Source organism: Thamnophis elegans, chromosome 4 (assembly GCF_009769535.1).
Source record: "Thamnophis elegans isolate rThaEle1 chromosome 4, rThaEle1.pri, whole genome shotgun sequence".
NCBI lineage: Eukaryota > Metazoa > Chordata > Lepidosauria > Squamata > Colubridae > Thamnophis > Thamnophis elegans.
In genome coordinates, this window is record NC_045544.1 from 22,760,195 (window position 1) to 22,781,324 (window position 21,130).

Consider the following 21,130-nt stretch of genomic DNA (forward strand, 5'->3'; position numbering starts at 1 on the left):
GGAAAGGAAAGTTCCATGATGACAGCACAGTGCCTGTGGACTGCATTCTTTCCAAAGTCCGTGCCAAAAAAAAATGTTCCCGGTAGGTAATCCTATTGGGTCCATTTAAAAAGTAAAATTGAAACACAGAACCAAATATATTCTCTGCACATCTATATTACCCTGTTGCACAGATATTTAATTTCCTCCCTGGATTCTCATTTTACCATGTTTGGTTTCATTTTGCCAAGTAAAATACACACTTTTCTTAATAGACGACAATGGTTTTATAAACTTCTGTTTCAGGCAAATTTTATTTATACTTGGATAACTCAGGCAAAGAACTCTTGCCAAATCTTCGGAGCCATGTTGCATTGGATTCATGCCCAAATAAATGCCCATATTCATCCCCACTAGATTCATTCCCAAACGATGCCCAAATGATGCAGTATATTCATGCCCAAGTGATATATGTAGTCATATGGCATGTCCATCAATCAATGTCAATATTTTTCTAACCTCCAATTTTTGACAAGCATCTGATGTAAGTTATTGATTCAGAGATAATTAATAATGAATGAATGTGCTGTATCTTCTAAAATTAAATATAAATATTCAGGTATATAGCTTCAAAAATCTAACATTAAAAACAAAGATCTGTGTTTTCTTTTAAGCAATACAGAAGTGATAAAATAAATATTATAGGAAAGGAAATGTTATTGTCCATGTTAAGGGTATAGCAAGTTTCTCTGTATGCAATTTTCCCAAAGATGCTTTTTTTACGTTTCTTGAATGAGAAGTGAAACATCTTTAAAGAAAAAGCAGAAAGTCCAGTTGCTTTTTGAAAAAGCATCTTTGGAACAACCATGACCTGGATGACTGAGAATCTCCATTGACACTCTGTATACAATTGTATTTAGTACTCCAATATAGGGATGCTGTTGAAAACAACTGTCTCTACCACTGGGATAGATTGGCGTAAAATATTTGATTCTTTTTTCTGTTAAAAATTTGGCCCCTTTTCAAATTCATTCTTTCTTTTGCCAACTCCACCCCCACCCCTCCACCCACATCAAATTGGTCGGGTTCTAAGCTCCAACTTGTTAAGAGCATCATATTGGCTGTGTGGTCACAAAGTGGGCCAATCTAGAAACTCATTTACCCTAAAACAAATTAATGAGGTTCTCCTCTACTATCATTACTAATTCTGTGTATGTTGATGCTCTGTATGAATTCAGTTTATCTGTCCTGACTATTTTGTTTTCTAAGCAATTCCTATGAGCAAATCTTTCTGCTGTTTATGAAGGTTCCAGAGATACTATTGATACTGTCTGCTGTTTTGCAATATATCAGCCATACATTGGTGGGTTCCAGATCCCGGTGCAATGGGGCTCAGTGTCTACCACATGAACATGCACAACATGCGCACAAACATGTGCAGTGCGTGCATGTGTACTTACCACCTGCAAAGCTCCGCAACACTTCTAAAGTGCTCCAGCTGCTCAGCGGGGTGTCGTGTATGCGCCGTGCACTTAGTGCATGTGCGCAGAAGTGCTGAAGAGCTCAAATACCTGTAAGGAACGCAGGCGGGTAGGTGGGCCCTCCGGAGAACTGTACTGGAACGATACCTGGTGCTCCCGGCAGGCACCGGTAAGCCCATACTGGGGCGTACCATCGTAACCCACCACTGCAGCAATAGAAGAAAATCTGGTTCAAAAGTCAGGTGAACCTCAGGAAGCTGCCACACTAGAGGTTCAGCCTAAAATCCATTCAGTGTAACTCAAAGAGGACAGGGAGCATTTGTCATTTTAATGATCCACAGTTAGATTAAATGTAACAGTAGCTTTCAGGAGACAAAAATCCTAGCAACTGTACAGTGGTACTTGACGGCTTTGAAACCCATTAAATTTGGTACTCGCATTTTGACATGAACATTTTGTCCCAATACTCATTGTTTGGTACTCAATGTGCAAGCTAGAAAATATTGGTGTCAGCTGCCTTGTGATTCACTACTTTATTCCTTATTTGTGGAAAATTGTTTATTACTCATCGTCTTTGGTACTCATCACACTTCCCAGAACCAGTTAACAATGAGTACTAATGACCCACTGTACTTGTTGCAGTAAGTAGGGTTCTGTACAGAATTCATTTAGTTCACTTCTTACTGTGAAATGACCTAATTTGTACATTCCAAACTGATTTGAAATGTTTTTTTTATTTTATTTTATGAAGTCCCTTCATTTAAAAAGGAAGAAAATTAGTATACAAAATGCTCATCTACACTTGCTCATTTCACTTCATATAATTCAGTTGTTCATTGCTAATTTTTTCATGAAGGTTTTTCCATCAGTTCAGAACAGACAGTTCAGAAATACAGTGAAAGAATGCAGGACTGAAAAATTAAAATATCACATAAAGGCAAATAGACAAGATGTTCCTTAATATCAAAAAGGGGGGGAAATCACAAAGGAATACCATGAACTGCAGTGTATTTTGGTTATTTTGTTCTGTGAAAGTAATAAAAAGTGAGTATCACAAGTGTTGATATAACAATAACAGATTGTTTCAAATTCTTTGAAATCGAATACTCAAAGTTTTAATGCCATCCTTCTATTCAATTTTATTTATTCTGATTAATACTATATAACAGAACAGCACAGAAGTGCATAGTGCATATTGAAATAATGTGTGACAGATTTTCACTTTTCTACATGGTATTGGAGAAGACTGAGTTATTTATTATATACTACATAATGCAGCAAATTGCAGCAAGAAATATGGATCTGAAAAAAATAAACAAAGTGTCCAAATAGTTGTGTATGATAGGAAAAAGAATAAACAATTGAAAATCATTACTGTCTCCTTCCAAATCCATTTCTACTGATAGTAATGGCTATTCTTACTTATTGACTGTCAAGTCAGAACAATGTCTCTTCTTTACTGGAGCATATAGCAACCATTGAGTGTCTCCTCCTATTTACTGTGAGTTGAGAGGAGGCCCTGAAGAGCTTTCCCCTCAAATGCTTCCTCTGGTCTTTTACAATCACTTGTGAAGGCTTTACAACTATTCATGTTTTGCTGAAAAACTTGGAAATATTGACTTCTCAAAAGCCACTAAAGCTATCCAATAAGTAACTAACTTACAGAAATTGCACTTTACCTCTTGTAGCACATCAATATGAAACAGATTGATTCATAAATTGTCAGTTTATTTAACACCTATATGCCAATATTCAATAAACATTTTATTGCATTTAATCAGCTACACTATCAGTCTAGTTAAGGAGGTACACAATTCCATCCGCCGGCCAGTGTCGACTGGCGACTACCCGGAGGAGAGCCTTCTCTGTGGCTGCTCCGACCCTCTGGAACGAACTCCCCGTGGAGATTCGCACCCTCACCACCCTCCAGGCCTTCCGCATAGCCCTTAAAACCTGGCTGTTCCGACAGGCCTGGGGCTAAAGAATCATTGCCCCTATCTCAAATGGTATGATTGTTGCGCTTTTTAATTATTTATTGTTTTGTGTTGTTGTCAATGGTCTGTATCCCCCTTCCCTTGCTTGAGCTGTGAGCCGCCCTGAGTCCCTTCAGGGAAAAGGGCGGCATACAAATGAAATAAAACTCAAACTCAAACAATAAAAGCAAAATACAAAGATCATACATTTGGCTCGGGGCCCCATTGGGAAGCATCAGGCTGGAAGTGGTTGATTGACTAATAGCAGATCCCACCTTACTTCTACACACTCTGTCCTCTCCCTCTCCATCTTTTTGACATAATTTTAGGTATATTTATATCTAACCTTGTATTGCACCCAATGTCACCTTATGGCAAGATGGTGGCAAACAACAAACACATTAAACATGCATTCAAGTCAGTTTTGACTCATGAAAACAATCTGGATAAATCCATCAGTTTTCTTGGCAATAATTTCAATGGTTTTTCACTACCTTCTTCCTACTGCTGAGAGTGCGTCATCAAGATTATCCAATTCATGATCTCCTAATTTCTCGTAAGAAATGTAACATCACCATGATACTGGCTCTCTGCCACTTATTTCAATGCATCATAATCCACACACAGAGACACAATATACTGATTGGAAAGTGAATGTATCTATATTTATAGAAAACTATTTTAAAATTATTTTAAATTTAAAACATTTTTCTATAAAATAAAAGCCACAGTATTACAGAGATGAGGGTTTCTATCAGAGCTGGTATTCTGTCAGTTCGCCCCAGTTCAGGAGAACTAGTAGTGGCGGTTGCAGGAGGCTCCGACCACCCGCCCAGACACCATCCGTGCTATGCGCGAGCTCCCAGTTCCGAACCAGTAACGAAGAAAAGAGTATTTCATGCCTCGTTTCTATGTAATATAAATATTACAAAAATGAGTACAAATATTTAACAAATGTTAAAAGGAAAGCTGATCAACTGACCCTTAGAGAAAAAAGAGAGCTTTGATAAGATATATTGCCATTATAAACTTGGACTGTAAAGAATTATTGAATCTAACATTCAGCTGTTAAAAGGAAAATAAGCAATACTAAAAGGAAGAATAGTTAATATTCATATACTGTCTGAACACGAAGTAAACAAAGCTTATTTCAACACAGTATTATTATAGCACAAGCACTTCATAAAGACAAATTATATGCCATTTATATCTGCATGCAGGTTCTTTATGTATATGTAGATCTCAGTTCCGTGTAAAAACCAATTTTCCAAGCCGGTAAAATGTCCCTTGACAACTACACATCTTTTTTAGGAGTTATCCCGAAACCAAATTTCATATACTGCATATGCCCAATATTGCAATTTGCATGGTCCAAGTTGATTCTTTCTATCATCGTGTTTCAAAATACACATTTCTTTTTCTTTTTTTCTGGTTGGCATTAAAGAGCAGAACTGTACCTCCACTTAGACTCCTCAGACAAATGGAAAGTACATCCATTCTATTAAGTAATTAACTATAGGTATAACATTCTCTATTAACTAAAATATTCTAAAATATCTGAAGAGCTCTCACATGCAAGAGGGAAAATTGTTCAGACAAGTCAAGAAACAAAGAGCTTAAATTAAGAAGAAGAGCAGAAATGTTCAAGTTAATTTCATGTGCATTTCCTGCACACTGAAAAAAAATCTTTGAAATATATGAAATATTTATATTACTAAAACACTTCTGTCTGTCGTTTGTAACCTTCAACTGGATGAACCAGCACATTGTAGGTGTCAAGCCTACTCAAGCCAAAGTGCCACAAATTTGCAATTTAGAGAATATGCCCCAAATCAGGACCCGTTACTCCCATGGGATTGAAATTTGAAAACGTTGTAGCCACCAACACTAGTGTACTGCTGTGGTGTCTCCGTTTTCCCCAAGCAAAGTACCAAGTCAGTGGTCAGCTGGTGGGAAGTTGCAATTCCAAGTCCAGCAGGCAACTAAACCATGGCAAAGTAAGAGAGTGTCTGAGAGATGTGGCAAGGGTCAGGGATGCTGTGCAATGGTAGAGCAGCTAGGCAATATCACAAGTCTGGGAGAGTGAACAAGAACGCAGTGTAGGTGAGGGAAGGTGCACAGAATTGTTGTATGGGTTGGGGAAGGTGGCATGTGAACACAGAGATTGGAGGGATAGTGCCTGGGTGAAGAAGACTTATCCAAACTTGTTGTGATTTTCCCTGCCAGTTTCTCCATTGACTCCCTCCCTACAGGCTTTCCACAAGAAAAGTAGGGAAGCCAGAAGAAATATGGAAATTGCTCTCTCTTCTACTGCTTTTTTGTCCAGCTACGGTCATTGTGTTCATCTGTTTAGACAAATAATTATTTGTGAAATGACGACACAACTAAAACAATGACCTAATGGGTCATGAATAATCTAGTATTTTAGAACTGTGTATGAGCAATTATATTATTTTCATTTTTAAATAACAAAAGAATGGCATATTGGGTTTTTTACTCACAGAAGAAAAACAATTCATTAATTTAACATTATATTTTTATGTTTTATTCTATATATTATAGAATATAGTACAATGAAAGTTCAATCCGTGAGAAAGTAATCTTAGAGTACAGTATTTCCCCAAATTTCAATTTATTTGACAATTACATTTGCAGAAATATATTTCAGATTTGGCGACTCCTCTGCTGGCTTGGCTGTTTGTTAGACACATATAGTTAGTTCCTCAATGTACGGGCTATGCATGTCCATTAGCTGACCCATGTATTATGACATCCTGTAGACATACTTTTTGTAACTCAAGGGCAAATCTCGAGGAGTGTTTCCAAAACTAACAGATGGCTTTAGCTGAAAGTGATAAACTATATAAGGAATTTCCTGACTTTCACCCATGGTTCAGGCCTTTTGTTCTGAACCTGCACAAATAAACTGTTCCTTCTCTGAAGAGCTGGCTTGTGTGTCCTGTCATTTTCTGCAACACAGAAACACTTCTATTATCAATAACAGAAATATGTCTGTCTTAACTTAATCTATTCATATTAGGGAAGCTTCTTCTACTTTATTGGTGCCATTTCTTTCTGACCTTTTCACTAAAAAAGAGAGGGAAAGAGAGGGAAAGAGGAAGGGAGGGATACTCTAGTGACTGGAAAAAGTCAAAGACCTTTGCATGCCTTATTAGATAGATGCAATTCGAAACAAGTAGTTCTATTTTGCATTTGAAAAGAAATTTCTGCAAAATTTTCCACAATTATCCCCGTGAATAGCCTACACCTGTGCTGGCGAACTAGGGCACACGAGCCGTCGGCCCAGCTCAGCTCCACGGTGCATGCGCACGCCCTGTCAGCCAGCTGGTTTTCAGGTCTCTACTTCAGTTAATACTTTCAGTGAATGCGAAAAGTAAGTTTTATCTCACAATGTTTTATATGCAAATGATTAAATTTGTATAAATGCTATGGTGCACAAGCTAATGCTCTCTGGATCTGCATACTGTAATACATTGTACCCAGCAATGATTTATATAGCACAACACCCTAAAAAAGTATACTGTAGCAACATTGTTGATTTGATTCTAGTGACATACTAAACCATGGGGATAAAATGAATGTTACATCTGAGCTACCTCAGTACATTAATATCTGCTCAATCTTAATCTCTACTATTTATTAATGTTCCATACCTTTGCTTGTGACTTTATATGGAGATAGATTGGAACCATGTAATTTTAGCTGTTACTTCTTTGCTAAAGAATCACATTTGTTTAATTAATGTTTTAAGCCTTTAACAAAGCTTTCCAATAAACTTTGAAAATGTGCTTTTTACCAGGATTTTTAAAATATATTTTATATTTTAGTTTGTTATTATTCATATAGTTTAGAAACTGCTTTAGAATATTTTGCAATCTGCAATTTATAAATATTTAAAGAGTATTACAAAATTAATTCTCTGAACAATTATTCTACACACACACACACAAAAACACACACAAACACACACACACACACAAACGCACATAATCTACTGAAATGTACTTGAGTTTTAGACCTCATTTTACTTAATTAGATAATTCATAAAAGGAAATTACAAACAAAAGGTTTTCCTTTGTAATCCTTCATCTAGGATCAGGCACAATATTACATTTCACAGCATCAAAAATTAAATATTAATTACTCTTTTTGGAAGGAGAAGAAGGTTAAATGAGGCTTTTGGGGTGTGTGATTTTTTTTCTTGGAATAGATCATTAATTTTGCAAATTTAAAAACCTGCTTTGAAATATATGTAGATATGGGTAAATGCATATGGAAATTAAAATGTCAAAGTCTGAACTACAGTGCAAACATTCATTTTTACATGATCCATAAATATTTTATACAAGAGTGAAAATATTATACATGAAACGCAAAGCTTACAAATCAATTAAAGGCTAAAAAAAATAGCAGAATAATTTGATTTTGGGTTGTTTTACGAAGTCTGACAAAAACAAAATATTCCACTGAATTAATAGTAGGATTAGGTTGATAACAAATTTGATCCCATGATTGTCTTGAACTACCAGTTTCACCATGAATGCTATCATTATACAGCATCCATTTGTCACCACCTGTTTAAACATTAATGCTATCACTGAGAAAGTCCTAAGTATCAGAGCCAAGGAATTAATGAAAGATATGTGCCTCAAACTTTAGTCAGCTTACATTTTTAACATAGGTAGTTACTAATCACGCATTTCTCACAATAAATGTAAAATAAAACTTCATTTTGAAACTTTTTCCAAGAACAGGTTTTGAACAGAAATGATAGAACTCCCTCTTTCCCTCGATTCTGGAACACTTCCAAGAGAATATATTCTTTTAGCAGTTTCTCTGGCAGTAAGCCGGCATGAGAAGTATTCTTACAAAATGAACACAAGAGAGACACTCAACTGCAAGTTATCATTTAATGCTTCAGTTAACATCACTGAAGTCTAAAATTAAGAACCCTATTTAATAAACAATTTACTTGAATTCTAATCATAACAGATGTATCTCCATCAATCTTCTGTTTTGACTTTTAATTCTAACAAGTTTTTTCTAAACAATAAGGTTTAAAGTGTCATTATACATTATTTTGATCACTGCAAAATCAGTTTTAAAAAAAAGATTAAAGATTGGGTGGGGAAACCTAAGTCTCATCATGAAATCAGATAAACACACAGCATTATACAAGTGTTTTAAGCAGAATCAAGATGCAGCCATTCAACTAATTTGCACAGGTAACTTTTCTATATTTGAAATATCCTTTTTAATATTTAGCTGTTACCCAATGTTAATGAATTTGTTTGGGCTTGAAAAGAAAGCCAGAAGCAGTCCTGGAAGTCCTCATTTAGCAACTGCTTTGTTTTGCCACCATTTACAGTGGAAAAAGTAAAATTTATTATCAATCCTTGCATTTTATGACATTTGATGGTCTATATAACAAAGAAAATCTCAAATAAGATCATAAGCAGTGTTACAATTTCACTTAGAAAGTTGCTGATCCTAACTGTAGTCACTAAAAGAGGACTATCTACATGCCAGAGAAAATATATGTTTCATGACCGATATCTTCACTGAAAATGCCCTACTTGTCTCCTCCATCACCAGTCAGACCAAATGATAAATAGCTAATGAAACATCTATTTGTCATCGCTGATAACCATAACCCTTTGTCAGAAGTTCAAAAGCCAACACCCCAGCTGTTTGTGACTTTCAGAAGCTGTTATCAAATTGATGTTTTAATGTAAATTAAATTTCTCTTTACAAAAAGAGAAACTCAAACAAGGAAACACTAATCAAATCCATTTTTATACATTCAATTTAGTTTGGTATTTCTTGACCAATTTATCTAATAAAGCAGAACATTTATTCTAAAAAGGTATATCTGTGTCTGTTGCCCGCACAAAGTCAACAATTTGTCAGTCCTTGACAAATAGTATCTATACACAACTTTGGAAATGTCTAATTTCTGAAAATGATCTGTCAGATCAAATTCTATCTCCTTCTTCCAGATAAAGAGAAGGATCCAATAAGTTGGTTCCACTGATAGAAGCGTTTTTGCAGGCGAAAAGAAAATATGTCTTTATATATTTTACAATTCCTAAGTCTTAATTCAAAATCTGCTCTGGAAATCATCTAAAGTTTTACAGCATGTCAAGGGCTACAAAAAATAAAAGGGGAAAAACAGGTATGCTGCCTGTTTTCTATTCTGTTCTACTGTTCCCCTATTTTCAGCCCTGAGTTCTATTCCAAGATTTCAGATATGAGTTTTTAAAGCAACTATTTATTGTACACCTTTTCCTTTAAAAAAAACCACTCCACATATCCTTAGCTTTCCTATCAATACTACATTCTGAGCTGCTTTTCAGTATGTTAATCAGAAACACATTATATTTTTAAAAGTTGCTGCAGTTTCCCAAATTAGCTACTGAATATACTGCAAGTAATCCTTGGATTATTAATGATACCCTCTGCAAGACACATTTTTCTCAAGTGTTATTTTAAAGAATCATTAAGTACTAAATAGCTTTTTTTAGCCTATCCCTTATAAAATGTTATGTGACTGCTTGTATGTAATAGCATTAGGAAAGGTAAACTAGTGTTTAGTTTGACAGTTACTTTAATGGCTTTTCTAATGCAACATCCAATTATTGATTTCCATTCCCGAACAGAATTTGTTTCTTTATTTTGTATTTGTATTTGTATTTTGTATTTATTGCACATTTATAGGCCGCCCTTTTTCCTGAGGGGACTCAGGGCGGCTTACAATCAAAGGGGAAAAGGAGTGTAGGACAAATACAAAAAGAGGTGTGAACAAAGGTAAATTAAACAGTAAAACACAACATTCACTCAACATTCGGGAGGGGCGAAAGTAGACTTATCCCCAGGCCTGACGGGCTAGCCAGTTCTTGAGGGCTGTGCGGAAGGCCTGGACGGTGGTGAGGGTACGAATCTCCACGGGGAGATTGTTCCATAGCGTCGGAGCCGCAACAGAGAAGGCTCTCCTCCGAGTAGTCGCCAGTCGGCACTGACTGGCGGATGGAATACGGAGGAGGTCAACTCTATGCGATCTGATGGGACGCAGGGAGGTAATTGGCAGAAGGTGGTCTCTCAAATAGCCAGATCTACTACCATGGAGCGCTTTATAGGTGGTGAGTAGGACCTTGAAGTGCACCCGGAGATCAACAGGTAGCCAGTACAGCTCGCGGAGGATCGGTGTTATGTGGGCGAACCGTGGTGCGCCCACGATCACTCGCGCGGCCGCATTCTGGACTAGCTGAAGTCTCCGGATGCTCTTCAAGGGCAGCCCCATGTAGAGCACATTGCAGTATTCCAGCCTGGAGATCACAAGGGCTCGAGTGACTGTTGTGAGGGCCTCCTGATTCAGGTAGGGCCGCAACTGGCGCACCAGGCGAACCTGGGCAAATGCCCCCCTGGTCACAGCTGAAAGGTGGTGGTCAAAAGTCAGCTGTGGGTCCAGGAGGACTCCCAAGTTGCGGGCCCTTTAGTGTCAGACACTCTAATTTCTGGCTTCTATGAATTAAGTAAGGCAACATTTCCATTAAAGAGGCATTTGTTAAAAACAGTAAAAAAAAGTAATTATTAAATATGTTTTTTAACTTACGTTCGCACGTGTCTCCTTTTTGCTGGAAGCCAGCTTTGCAGATACACTTCCCAATTGGCACTAACCATTCTCCTTCTGCACTACAATGCATTCTGGGAGAGTTTTCTGCTTCTTCTTCCGCATTACTGACACAGGTTCCTCGGACCTCAACTAAGGAGGAGAACTCTGACCCAGTTACTGTGTCTGGAAAAATCGCTAAGTTCTCAATAATGGACCAGCACTTCTTATAGTACACTTTGACAGAAACCAGAGCAATGCAAGCCCCTACATCCTGAAATGCAAGGTAGAATCCTTTCTTGGACAGAGGTCCAATCTCTCTCACTTCTGTATTGAGTTTCATTTTCCTCTCCCCAAGGTCACCTTGGGTAAAGCTTTCATCAGCCGCAATAGTGTCTATTTTTACATACTGGCTTTCTCTGATACTCCTTCCAGTGTCATAGTCTGTTTCATAATAATGCAAGTTGAACGTTTCTTTACATGTCCCCAGGACTCCAGGAAGGCTATTACAATCCCTCAGAGTGAATTTTAGTTCTACAAAAATCCTTTGTGCATTGCCTTTCGTGATCCAGTTAGTCCGCAGCCAATTATTTTGGTTGGGTTCCATGACTTGGCATACCTGGTATGTTCGTATAGGTGTGTAGTTTTCATCCAGTCCACTAATTTCTTCCCACTGGAACATAAAGGGATAGTTATCCATACTGAGATAAACTTTTCTAACAGAGAAAAATTAGACAATAAATATAGTACAAGATTATGTACCATCTTTTTTTTCCTGAATACTAGTAACCAGAGCATATGTTTTAACAGCTTACATTTTTTTTTAGCATGGAATGAGAAACTATTTAAAAATGGAAGGGAATGATATGATCCAATGCCTAATAGAATAAATTTATAGGCAGAGAGCAGATGTAACAGTGGCAAGTATTAAGCATCCCTAATTTCAAATGTTAATTCTAGTGTGAATAACCAATATGGTGACCACAGTATCTATCCACCCTATAAAAAGACTGCAAAATAAAGTAAAATGTTAAAAACATGAAATTAGCATACTCCATAGACAGCAGTATGGTTAATGTGGAAGAACTTCCTAAACATTGCATTAGCAATTCTCTAAACAATGGATTGCATTATAATATTGAGGTAATCTATTATTGCTGCATATGCCCAGGTCCAAAATAAGTGGTGTAACATAAGAAAATTTATTTCTTATGTTTCTTAAGAAGCGTTGTTTAAAAACTTAGTTGAGTATTCATACCTATTTTAACAATTGTTCTAATAGCGTCTCGACTGTATTTTGTAAGGACTAAAATTTAAACCCATTTGGTAGAGAGAAAAATCACATGGAACTCTACTGGCCAGCTCCAAAAACAATAGGATTCAAGTTGATCATATGGCATGGTAAATTTTATTGCAGGCTTTTGCCAACATGTGTATCTACATACATAAAATTCTATCAACGAAAGTTTTCTATTGCATCAATTTGGGACATATTAAAATAATGTACCTTTAAACTATTATCTTATGTGCAAGAAATATGATATTCTAACTATAATGTCATAAATTTTACATTCATGTGAAATCAAACAGTTATCGTTTTTCCACCCTTAGGGGGAAAAAAACTAAATAGTAAATTTTCACATAAACTCTTAATCACAAGGACAGCCATTTTTAATTCAATTGTTTTATTCTTTATTTATCTATTTTATTTATTAGCCAATATCTAAATTATTGATTCATGGGGATTCATGTGTCATACAATTGACACATTCAGCTTCCTGGTCCATATTATTTCCATTTAAATAGACTCATGTATAACTTTACATAAATGGAGTTCATGGAACAAAACTATATTTTGCACTCTCTCACTCCCGTCCCACCTGATGCCCACCAGAATGACAGAATGTTCTGTCATTACAGAAACATAACTGAATATAGTCCAGCTATTTTTTTTTCCTGAAGGAAGAAATAAACAGTAATAAGATTAGTAGTTCATAAGTAAAACGACTCTCAACCTTAGTATAAGTAATTTGTCCAAAATGTGAAGAAGAAATAGCTAATTGAACCTTGGCATTTTTTTTAGCAAATTCACATGACAAAAATGTTCCTATAATTCACTTTTATAACTATTTTTCCTGAAACAGCTTGAAATTATAGAATGCCACCTTGGATGATCGATTGCACGATCATAACATTTTGGATGAATTATATGTAACATGACTAAACTTTTTAAACTGAAATAATCTATTTTCAAATAAAATATAATTATTTTAACTGACATTAGAATCAATTTTATATCTCAAATCTTCAATATATGTCATTCTAATATAAACAAACTCAAGTTGTATTACTAAAAATGGCAAACATTTAACCACTAATATGGTTAAGTTTTCAAAATAGCTATATGAATCCAGAGTTCAATTTAATTATATTTGCAAATGTTTTGCTGATATTAAGTTCAATTGTTGTTATCTGATATACCACTAAAAATTGTGCAGCATAATAATAAAAAAATGTTTGGTAAATTTTACATTGTGTCCTAAACCCTTACATGTCTTGCAAGTTCATTTGATTATTTAGGACTCTGTACCTGTAATTCAAGCAATAAGGAAAGCTTACTTAATGTCATTACTGCCATCACAACATTGACATAAGAATTGACAGTAATGGCTATTTTCCAGGTTCTCTCTTCACTGTTACATGAAATACCTTCATAAACCTAACTTTAACCACTACTGATTAATCATTATTAATCAAAAACAGTTGTAGCTGATGCCAAAAAAGAAAACAAAAGCAACATCAGTACCAGGACAGACAAGGAGCTAAGTGTTTTAGACATTAATCCTAATTTCTTAATAATTAATAAACTATGATAGGCATTAAAGCTATGTTCATTCTTACTTGTCATTTAACTATTAATAAATCAAGGAATGAAACTATTAAAGGAAAGCCTGCCTAAGCACAATACATAGTGTTTACACACTAAAGGTATAGAGACTCTTACTTTACTGAGCTGTATTATCTATGGAAAGCATATTAAAACAAACCATTAATCAGATCATTGATTTTTAATAGAAGATATTTATAAGTATAATCTAAACAATCAGTAACTGTTGCCTGTATAGCATATGCCCTGAATCAAGGGAAGCCTTCTGGATCTTCTGCAACTCCCACAAGCAAATTATTAGAGTTGCTGGGAATCAACAGCATGCTATCTTGTCAACCTTAATGAATAAATATTACCAAACTATGGGGAAAGTATTATAATAACTTTTATATTTTAAAATAGTTTTTTTTTAAAAATCAATAAACTTGTATTAAATTTCAACAAAAGCCTTCCCCCCCCCCCCAAAATCCAGTGATTTTACTAACCCTATCATTGCATACTTTTGGTCACCCAAAAGTATATTACATTTTTACGTATACAATACAGTATATTACAATTTTTAACTCTCAGGCACTGCCCATCCCTGACTTATATTTGGATTACTGTTCAACTTTTTTATCTCCCTCTCTCTGAACCATACACATGCCTTTATTGTTTCAAAGCTGGACTATCGCAATTTATTCTAAAATTGTTTTAATCCTTTTCTTAAAAGACTTCCTTCAGTGTGCAGTGCTACTGCTTAAGTTAATTCTCATCTTAAGCATTCAGCTAACATTTCATACATTCCAAAAACCATTAGACTTGTTTCCAGCCAGTGCCTGGATTGATTTTATGATCTTTCTTATTAGTTAAAAGACTTCCAAGTTTTCATTCTTTTTATTTACAGGATTTGTCACACTTCTACATCCCCACTCAAAATTCACTTTCTTTTGGTTCCAGATTTCTTTATAAGTGCCAGATTAAAGGCTTGGTTGTATAAACTTTTAGTTGAAACTTGTATTAATATGAACTACTCTAAATGGTAGATAATAGAAATCCATTTAAAATAATCAAGCTTCAGGGAGAATTTAGAAAATACGGTACTTATTTGATTGCAGTTTCTAAAGCTAATGTATTCAGTCATATCATAGCTACTTAAATAATCTTTGAAATAATTATATATTATTAAAACTTACGCTCTGTCCTTTCTCTACAAGGGTCTCACAAATATTTTTACCATATTAAGATTAATTACTTAAACCAATAATGAAACTATTATTTATAAGGATATTTTCAGAAATCAGCAAGATAATCTTGCTTTGGGGAAAAAATGTGAATTAAAGATACAAATTTCTGCCTTAAAGCCAGCATAATTGGTCTTGAATTTAAAAAATTTACAAGAATGTTTAAGTACCTGAAATATTAATTATAATGTATTAATAGAATATAATTATATGTTAATTACACAGAATGATGCAAATAATGTCCCACATTATGATCAGTAAAGTTGTTTTTAAGAATGAAAATTGAAATAATATTACTCAAGTTTAAAAAAAGTTCTTTGAGATATGCCGCAGTTTAAGGCATTTAACATCTAAGAAAATATCTATATTAGTTTGTATCTGAATCACAATGCTTTTCAGAACAGAATTTTTTTCTTCAAGGAATTTTGAGCAAGTTCATTTAAACTACTTATTCTGATTTTGGATTTTGATTTAAATAGTTTGCTTACCCCATTGGGAGGAGAAGAAATCCATTCCAAATCTGTCTGTTGTGCTTTAGAATCCAGCAATATTACTGAAAGAAAAAAAATATATGTATTAAAGTATTTTAAGAATTGTACACTCATGCTGATTATGTGTAAACTAAGGACATTACTTTGCCTCCATGTTTCTATTCAAGGAAAAAAAATAGTAACTTAGCAGCTGGTTGAACATACTGAAAAGTGACTGATTTCACAAGGATACTTTAGTAGGTAATATAAACCAAAGGAAATGTAAAGGAAGTGGCAGAGATCTCCTTTATACTGTAATGCCTTTATAATAGTAACTTTTTAATATGAAATGTATTCAACCTTTATTTAATGACACAAATTTCATATGTATTTATGTACTGTTCTAAATTAAATGTAATATTTAAAGTAACAGTTCTTTTGACTTTTACTCTAATTTACAACATAAACATAAAAGGGTTAGTATATCAGTAAGAGAATTCAGTTTTCACACTTATTCAGCAAAGAATGCATCTAAACAAAACTGTAAAACTTTGTTGACACATTACTTGTGTTGTTCTGTAAGATGTTCCAAGCTGTTGGTAGGTGTGATTAATAATTAAAATATTATTTCAACATCATAATTTTGTGAATCATTTATATTAATATATTTATTCATTGATTTGTTATCATACAAATCATAGATTTTCTCACCTACTATATTAAGAAAAATATTTCAATTAACAAGTTAATATAAAACGTATGCATGTATTACATTAGTTATAATAAGTTATATCAATACTTTGCACAGGTAAGAGAGATGTTTTAAATGTAAAATACCTTTTGTAATTTGACCCTCACCCTATATAAAACAAACCTTGATAATAATAATTGGAATGTTCAAGAATGGATTTAAGCATTACTTTTATAATATTCTAACAATAATATAGCTAAAGAGGATTATGTGCATAGCCTGATCACATGTGCATATAAAAGTTAACAGTTATAGTGATTTCAATAGTATTTGTAAATAGGCATAAAGGGTTGCAGTCTTACATACTGTGAAAACATACTGAGAAAATCTCATGTGTATCTTTGATATAATTTTACGCTTTCTCAGTGAAGGAAGTTAGGCTTCATACAAAAAGCATAATTTCTACATAATTACAACACTAATTAATCCAGATATCTAAGGGATTTCTTCTACGGTGTTAATAGTTTCTAAAATAAATTTACTAATAAAAGAGTTGTGTATTGGGCTGCTAATCAAAACCCAGGCTAATAAATTCAGCTAAAGAAACGTTATTCTACATGTTTAACCACTCCATGCCCTTGAAACAGACTGAAGAGCAATTGCATTTTTAAAATATTTTACACATACACAGTATTCAAATTAAACCAATTCCAAAACTTAAAGTGAAAAGTAAAAACCTTTTAAAATCTTCCTGAACATGCAAAACTATAATTTTAGTATCAATGTGTAGAAAAAGTTAGGAGAACTCTCTTCTATGATACAGAAAGATGAACACCAACTTTATCTTGAAATCCTTTTGCAAGTACTGAGGAATCCTTTTATTTATTCTTGACAGTGAAGTTCCCTAAAGTTTCTGCTAAGGATTGTAAGCAGAACTTGTTCTTTTCAGAAGAGACACCTTTTGATTCAAACCAAGTCATTATCAGAAAATGTGAAGGGTGGGGGGGAATAGATCCCATCAAATCACCACATACTTGCACTAACACCAAATTTACTTCAAAAAAATCAGATGGCAGGATCTCAAAATGCCACTAGAACTCTAAAGCAATGTATTATCATGCTGATTTCCTAAAAAGGGAAGGTACAAGTTTTTTTTTCCTCCCCTGACAAAACCAAACAGAGAAGGCACAATGTGACAGAATAACCCTACATGTTAGACAGATGCTTAATTTTCTCAGGAAAGCATAGTGCCCTCCCCTCTGTTAGTTCAGTTTCAATGAGTGAAAACTGAGGGGAAGCCATATAATCTGTTTTGGGTCATGCATGCTTTTATCATATGCAGGGGGCAGATGGTGGTTAGTGGTCTGGACAGGAAGAAATCTCAGATTCCCTTAGACCTAAAGTGCCACACTCAACCTGAGTATTTGCTTAAAGAGCAGCAGGGATGCCTTTCAGAATTCCTTGGGGAGTGAGCGAGTGTCACTTTGCATGTGGCCCGAAACCCTGAAATTATTACTAATTTCCCTCACTTAGGCCTCAGTGCCAATGTCAGTTAACAGAACTTCTAAGAGAAGAATGAAGTCTGCCTACATAATGAAGGGATACCAGTCCAGTCCATAAACCCAGCCATAAGACACCTTAGGTACTCAAAGAGAAAGCAGACAAGAAGGATGTACCTCCCAAGGGGAGGAGGAGGAGAGAGAGAGTCCTAGTCTCGCCTGGCTACTCCTCCCATTAAAAGGAAGAGCAGCATCTCCCCTCCAAGTGTCCGAAAGCCATTTTTCCACCCATGCTGCGCTTCCTTTTCCCGCTGAGCGAAACGCGGAGGAGTTTCTCACCCTCCCCCCCACCTTTTTTTCTTTCTTTCTGAGCTGAGCTCTTGCAAGAAACGGCCAGTTCCCGCGCTTCTCCTAAGGTGCTAAAAAGAGCATCTCACGCACACACCTCCACCGCCACTGACTCCACTTTTCCCGGCGCAGCACCTGAGACGCGCCAGGGGCTTCGCCTACAGGTGAAAAGGATACCGATCCCTTAGGGAAAAAAGCGCCGCCGGAGTAACTTCAATGGGGCGGTGAGCCTCGTTTTTTTGCCTCCCCCTGTCTCCTTCGCCCTATTCAGCGGGAGCTCCGTTGGCTGAACTCTGATTTCCAGTAGGATGGCTGAAAAAAAAAACCGTGCGTCTTCACCACTCACACTCAAGAGGGCTTCTTAACCCCTCTTTTTAAAAAAGCACCTGAACTCCGATCGCTTACATGCACTTCTTCCTTTTTCCCTTCGTAAGGAGGAAGAAAACAGATGAGCGCAACTGACAACCGATCCTTCTTAGGTATTCAGAGTCCGAAAACAACTCCGAAAGTTGGAAAGTTTTGCGAGTCTGCCTCGCCCAGGTAAAGGTGAGTTCTCAAGAGATCAGAGCTCCTTCCTAGACAAATTCCTTTTCTCTCATCAGCTCGGTCAAATGAGTGTCAATTCTTAAATTAGCAGGCGATTTCAAAGTATATGTTAAATCACACACCTTCAATTACCATTCAAGGACTCCAGAGGGAAGGTGCCGCTTGCTTTCCACCACGTATCTCACCCCCTACTCCAGAGTTTTGTTCTCAGCCTCCTCCTCTCCTTTCCCGAGGTAAGAGATTTCATCTTTCAGATAAAGTTTTCAAGTGGGCTTGATCCCATTCCCCAGCATAGGCGTGCATATGGACTTCCATTTTACGTATAACGTTTATTTCACCTCCGAGAGCCTCGCTTTCCCATTTCCAATTGATTAGTGGAAAGCATGATTTTTTTTCGATGCTCCCCATACCTCAAAAAAGGAGAGAGGAAAAAGAAGTCCCCGGAAACGGAGAAGAGGGGGCTGTCTCAATCTCCCACCCCAACAAATCATTTCCTCGGTCTTTAACGTCGTTTCGATTCTCTCCAAGTAAGAAAACACACGACTTTTGCCTATAGAGAAGCAGCGCCTTCCAATTGTCCCTTTTAAAATAGATCTGGCACTAATATGGGTTTTTTTCGGAGCCCCGATCGGTCTTGCAAAAAAATAAAAATAAAAATGTGTTGTTGGATCGGTCTATACACAGACGCCTATTATGTACAGAGCGAGCGACTGAGGGTGCGGAGGTCGTCATGTCCATTCAGCGCCCATAAGAACGCGGCATTTCTACAGAGATACGCGGCGTTGTCTGCGTACGTGATGCAAATATTTCTACTCGGCGGGCGCTCCTCGTTTGGCTAAAACTCCGCGCCCTGCGAGATGCGATCAGGCCACCAGCACAAAACGGAACAGATGGCCTTTATTATTAGCTATTACAGGTGACACGGGTGGCTATCAAAGGAAAGGCAGTTTATTTGTCCACCCTCCCTAATCCTTAAAACGATGCGTTCTTAGGGGGCCGAAACTCCTCCGCAGTCCTGGAACAGGTCTCTCGCTTCATACCAGCCCCCCCTACCCTCTCCACCGTTCCCCATCCCGGACTTCGGCGGTGTAAGAAGCCGGGAGGTAATCGCCTCGTAGCCAGATGTGTTTCGAGAGGTGAGAGGGCTAATCTATCAATCTATAAAATTAACCCTGATAAGAGGAACCTATCCGAGGATCCTACCCGCCGCTCTTCCTCCTCTTTCCATACATACACCCCTCCACGCCGCTAACTGGCATATATGGAGATTCAAAGCCTTCCCAGACCTTTCTCATCACGTGCGGCCCCTCGCGCAGCTAACCCAGTTCAGAAAATGCGGCGTAAGTCTCGGATGCAAACACACAATCGGGGCGCGATCCCGATCTCTCTTTCTCGCCTTCCTGATCAATGCCTTGGGGAGGGAAGGGGGGGCACACGTCGGTTTCACTTCGTGACGGAAGGGCATAAGCGAGAGGCGCTCGGCACGGGGCGAAAGGTGCCCCCCGACACGCTCTCCTTTCGTCTGGGTGGCAAGGGAAGCGGAATGCAAGTCGCTTTCTCCAGAACGGTCCCGAAAAAGCCCTCGTAGCGGGAGGGGAGGAGAGGAAAAAGAAAAAAAAGAAAAAGAGGGCAGGGGGGGAAGGAACGATAAACTTTGTGGCCAGCATCCTCTTACCTTCTTTCGCAGCCTGTGCCTCCCCCGTGTGTGCAAACTGAAGCAGCCAGATGTTACACAAAATAATCCAAGAAGGGAGCTTAGTTTGCAAAACCATGATGCGTGAGCTGGAGGTGTTTAAATCAAGCTAAGGATATTATGCATATACATTCAGAGAGAGAGAGAGACTGCGCTTGGCATTTGCTTCTGCTTGCTCCCGCGGCTGGTTAGCGCTGCTGCTGCTGCTGCTGCTCGGTGCTCATCTAAGGGCTCCGGCTGCGATGTGTTTTAACGCGCAGCGCTCTTTCAACGCAGCTCTTCCGCGGCTGCCTTCTCGCTTTTCCCGGCTCGCTTTTTCCGCTCTCCGTATTTGCTGCCTGCGAGTCTCCGACTGCAGACCGAACCGTTCGCTCCACACTCCAATAATATCAATAGGCTCGGGGGGGGGGGAGGAGGGAGGAGGAGGAGGAGGAGGCAAGAAAAGGGGCAGGACCAATGGAGAAAGAACAGCCCGTCCTTCAAAATGACTGGCAGCCCGCGCCAACCTAAGAGAAAGCTGAATCAGAGTCGCCGGACAACGAATCGCTCCATCTTGAGAGGCGGAGCTAAACGATTCTCCCAATGAACGAGTAGGAAGCGTCAGGTTGCGGCCGGTCTCAGGTTCTCTTGTAATTTGCCTTGGAGTGCCTGTTTCCAGCAGGCGCAGTTGGCCGGGGAGGAGGGAGCCTGGGCAAGTTTGTAGCAGGAGA

General features: G+C 37.3%; 1 protein-coding gene across 1 annotated transcript in view; it reads right to left on the bottom strand.

Annotated features, from left to right (window-relative positions):
- The window catches only part of LOC116507238 (ephrin type-A receptor 7-like), a 47,595-nt gene extending 26,836 nt beyond the window's left edge, over window positions 1-20,759 (bottom strand). Inside the window, exons 1-3 of the mRNA XM_032215250.1 lie at window positions 20,403-20,759; window positions 15,662-15,726; window positions 11,067-11,736 (exon numbers count right to left, since the gene is read on the bottom strand). Of these exons, the coding sequence (XP_032071141.1) occupies window positions 11,067-11,736; window positions 15,662-15,726; window positions 20,403-20,499 (832 nt within the window). The 5' untranslated portion in view covers window positions 20,500-20,759. The remainder of the gene's footprint in view (window positions 1-11,066; window positions 11,737-15,661; window positions 15,727-20,402) is intronic.
- Window positions 20,760-21,130: the final 371 nt, after the last annotated feature.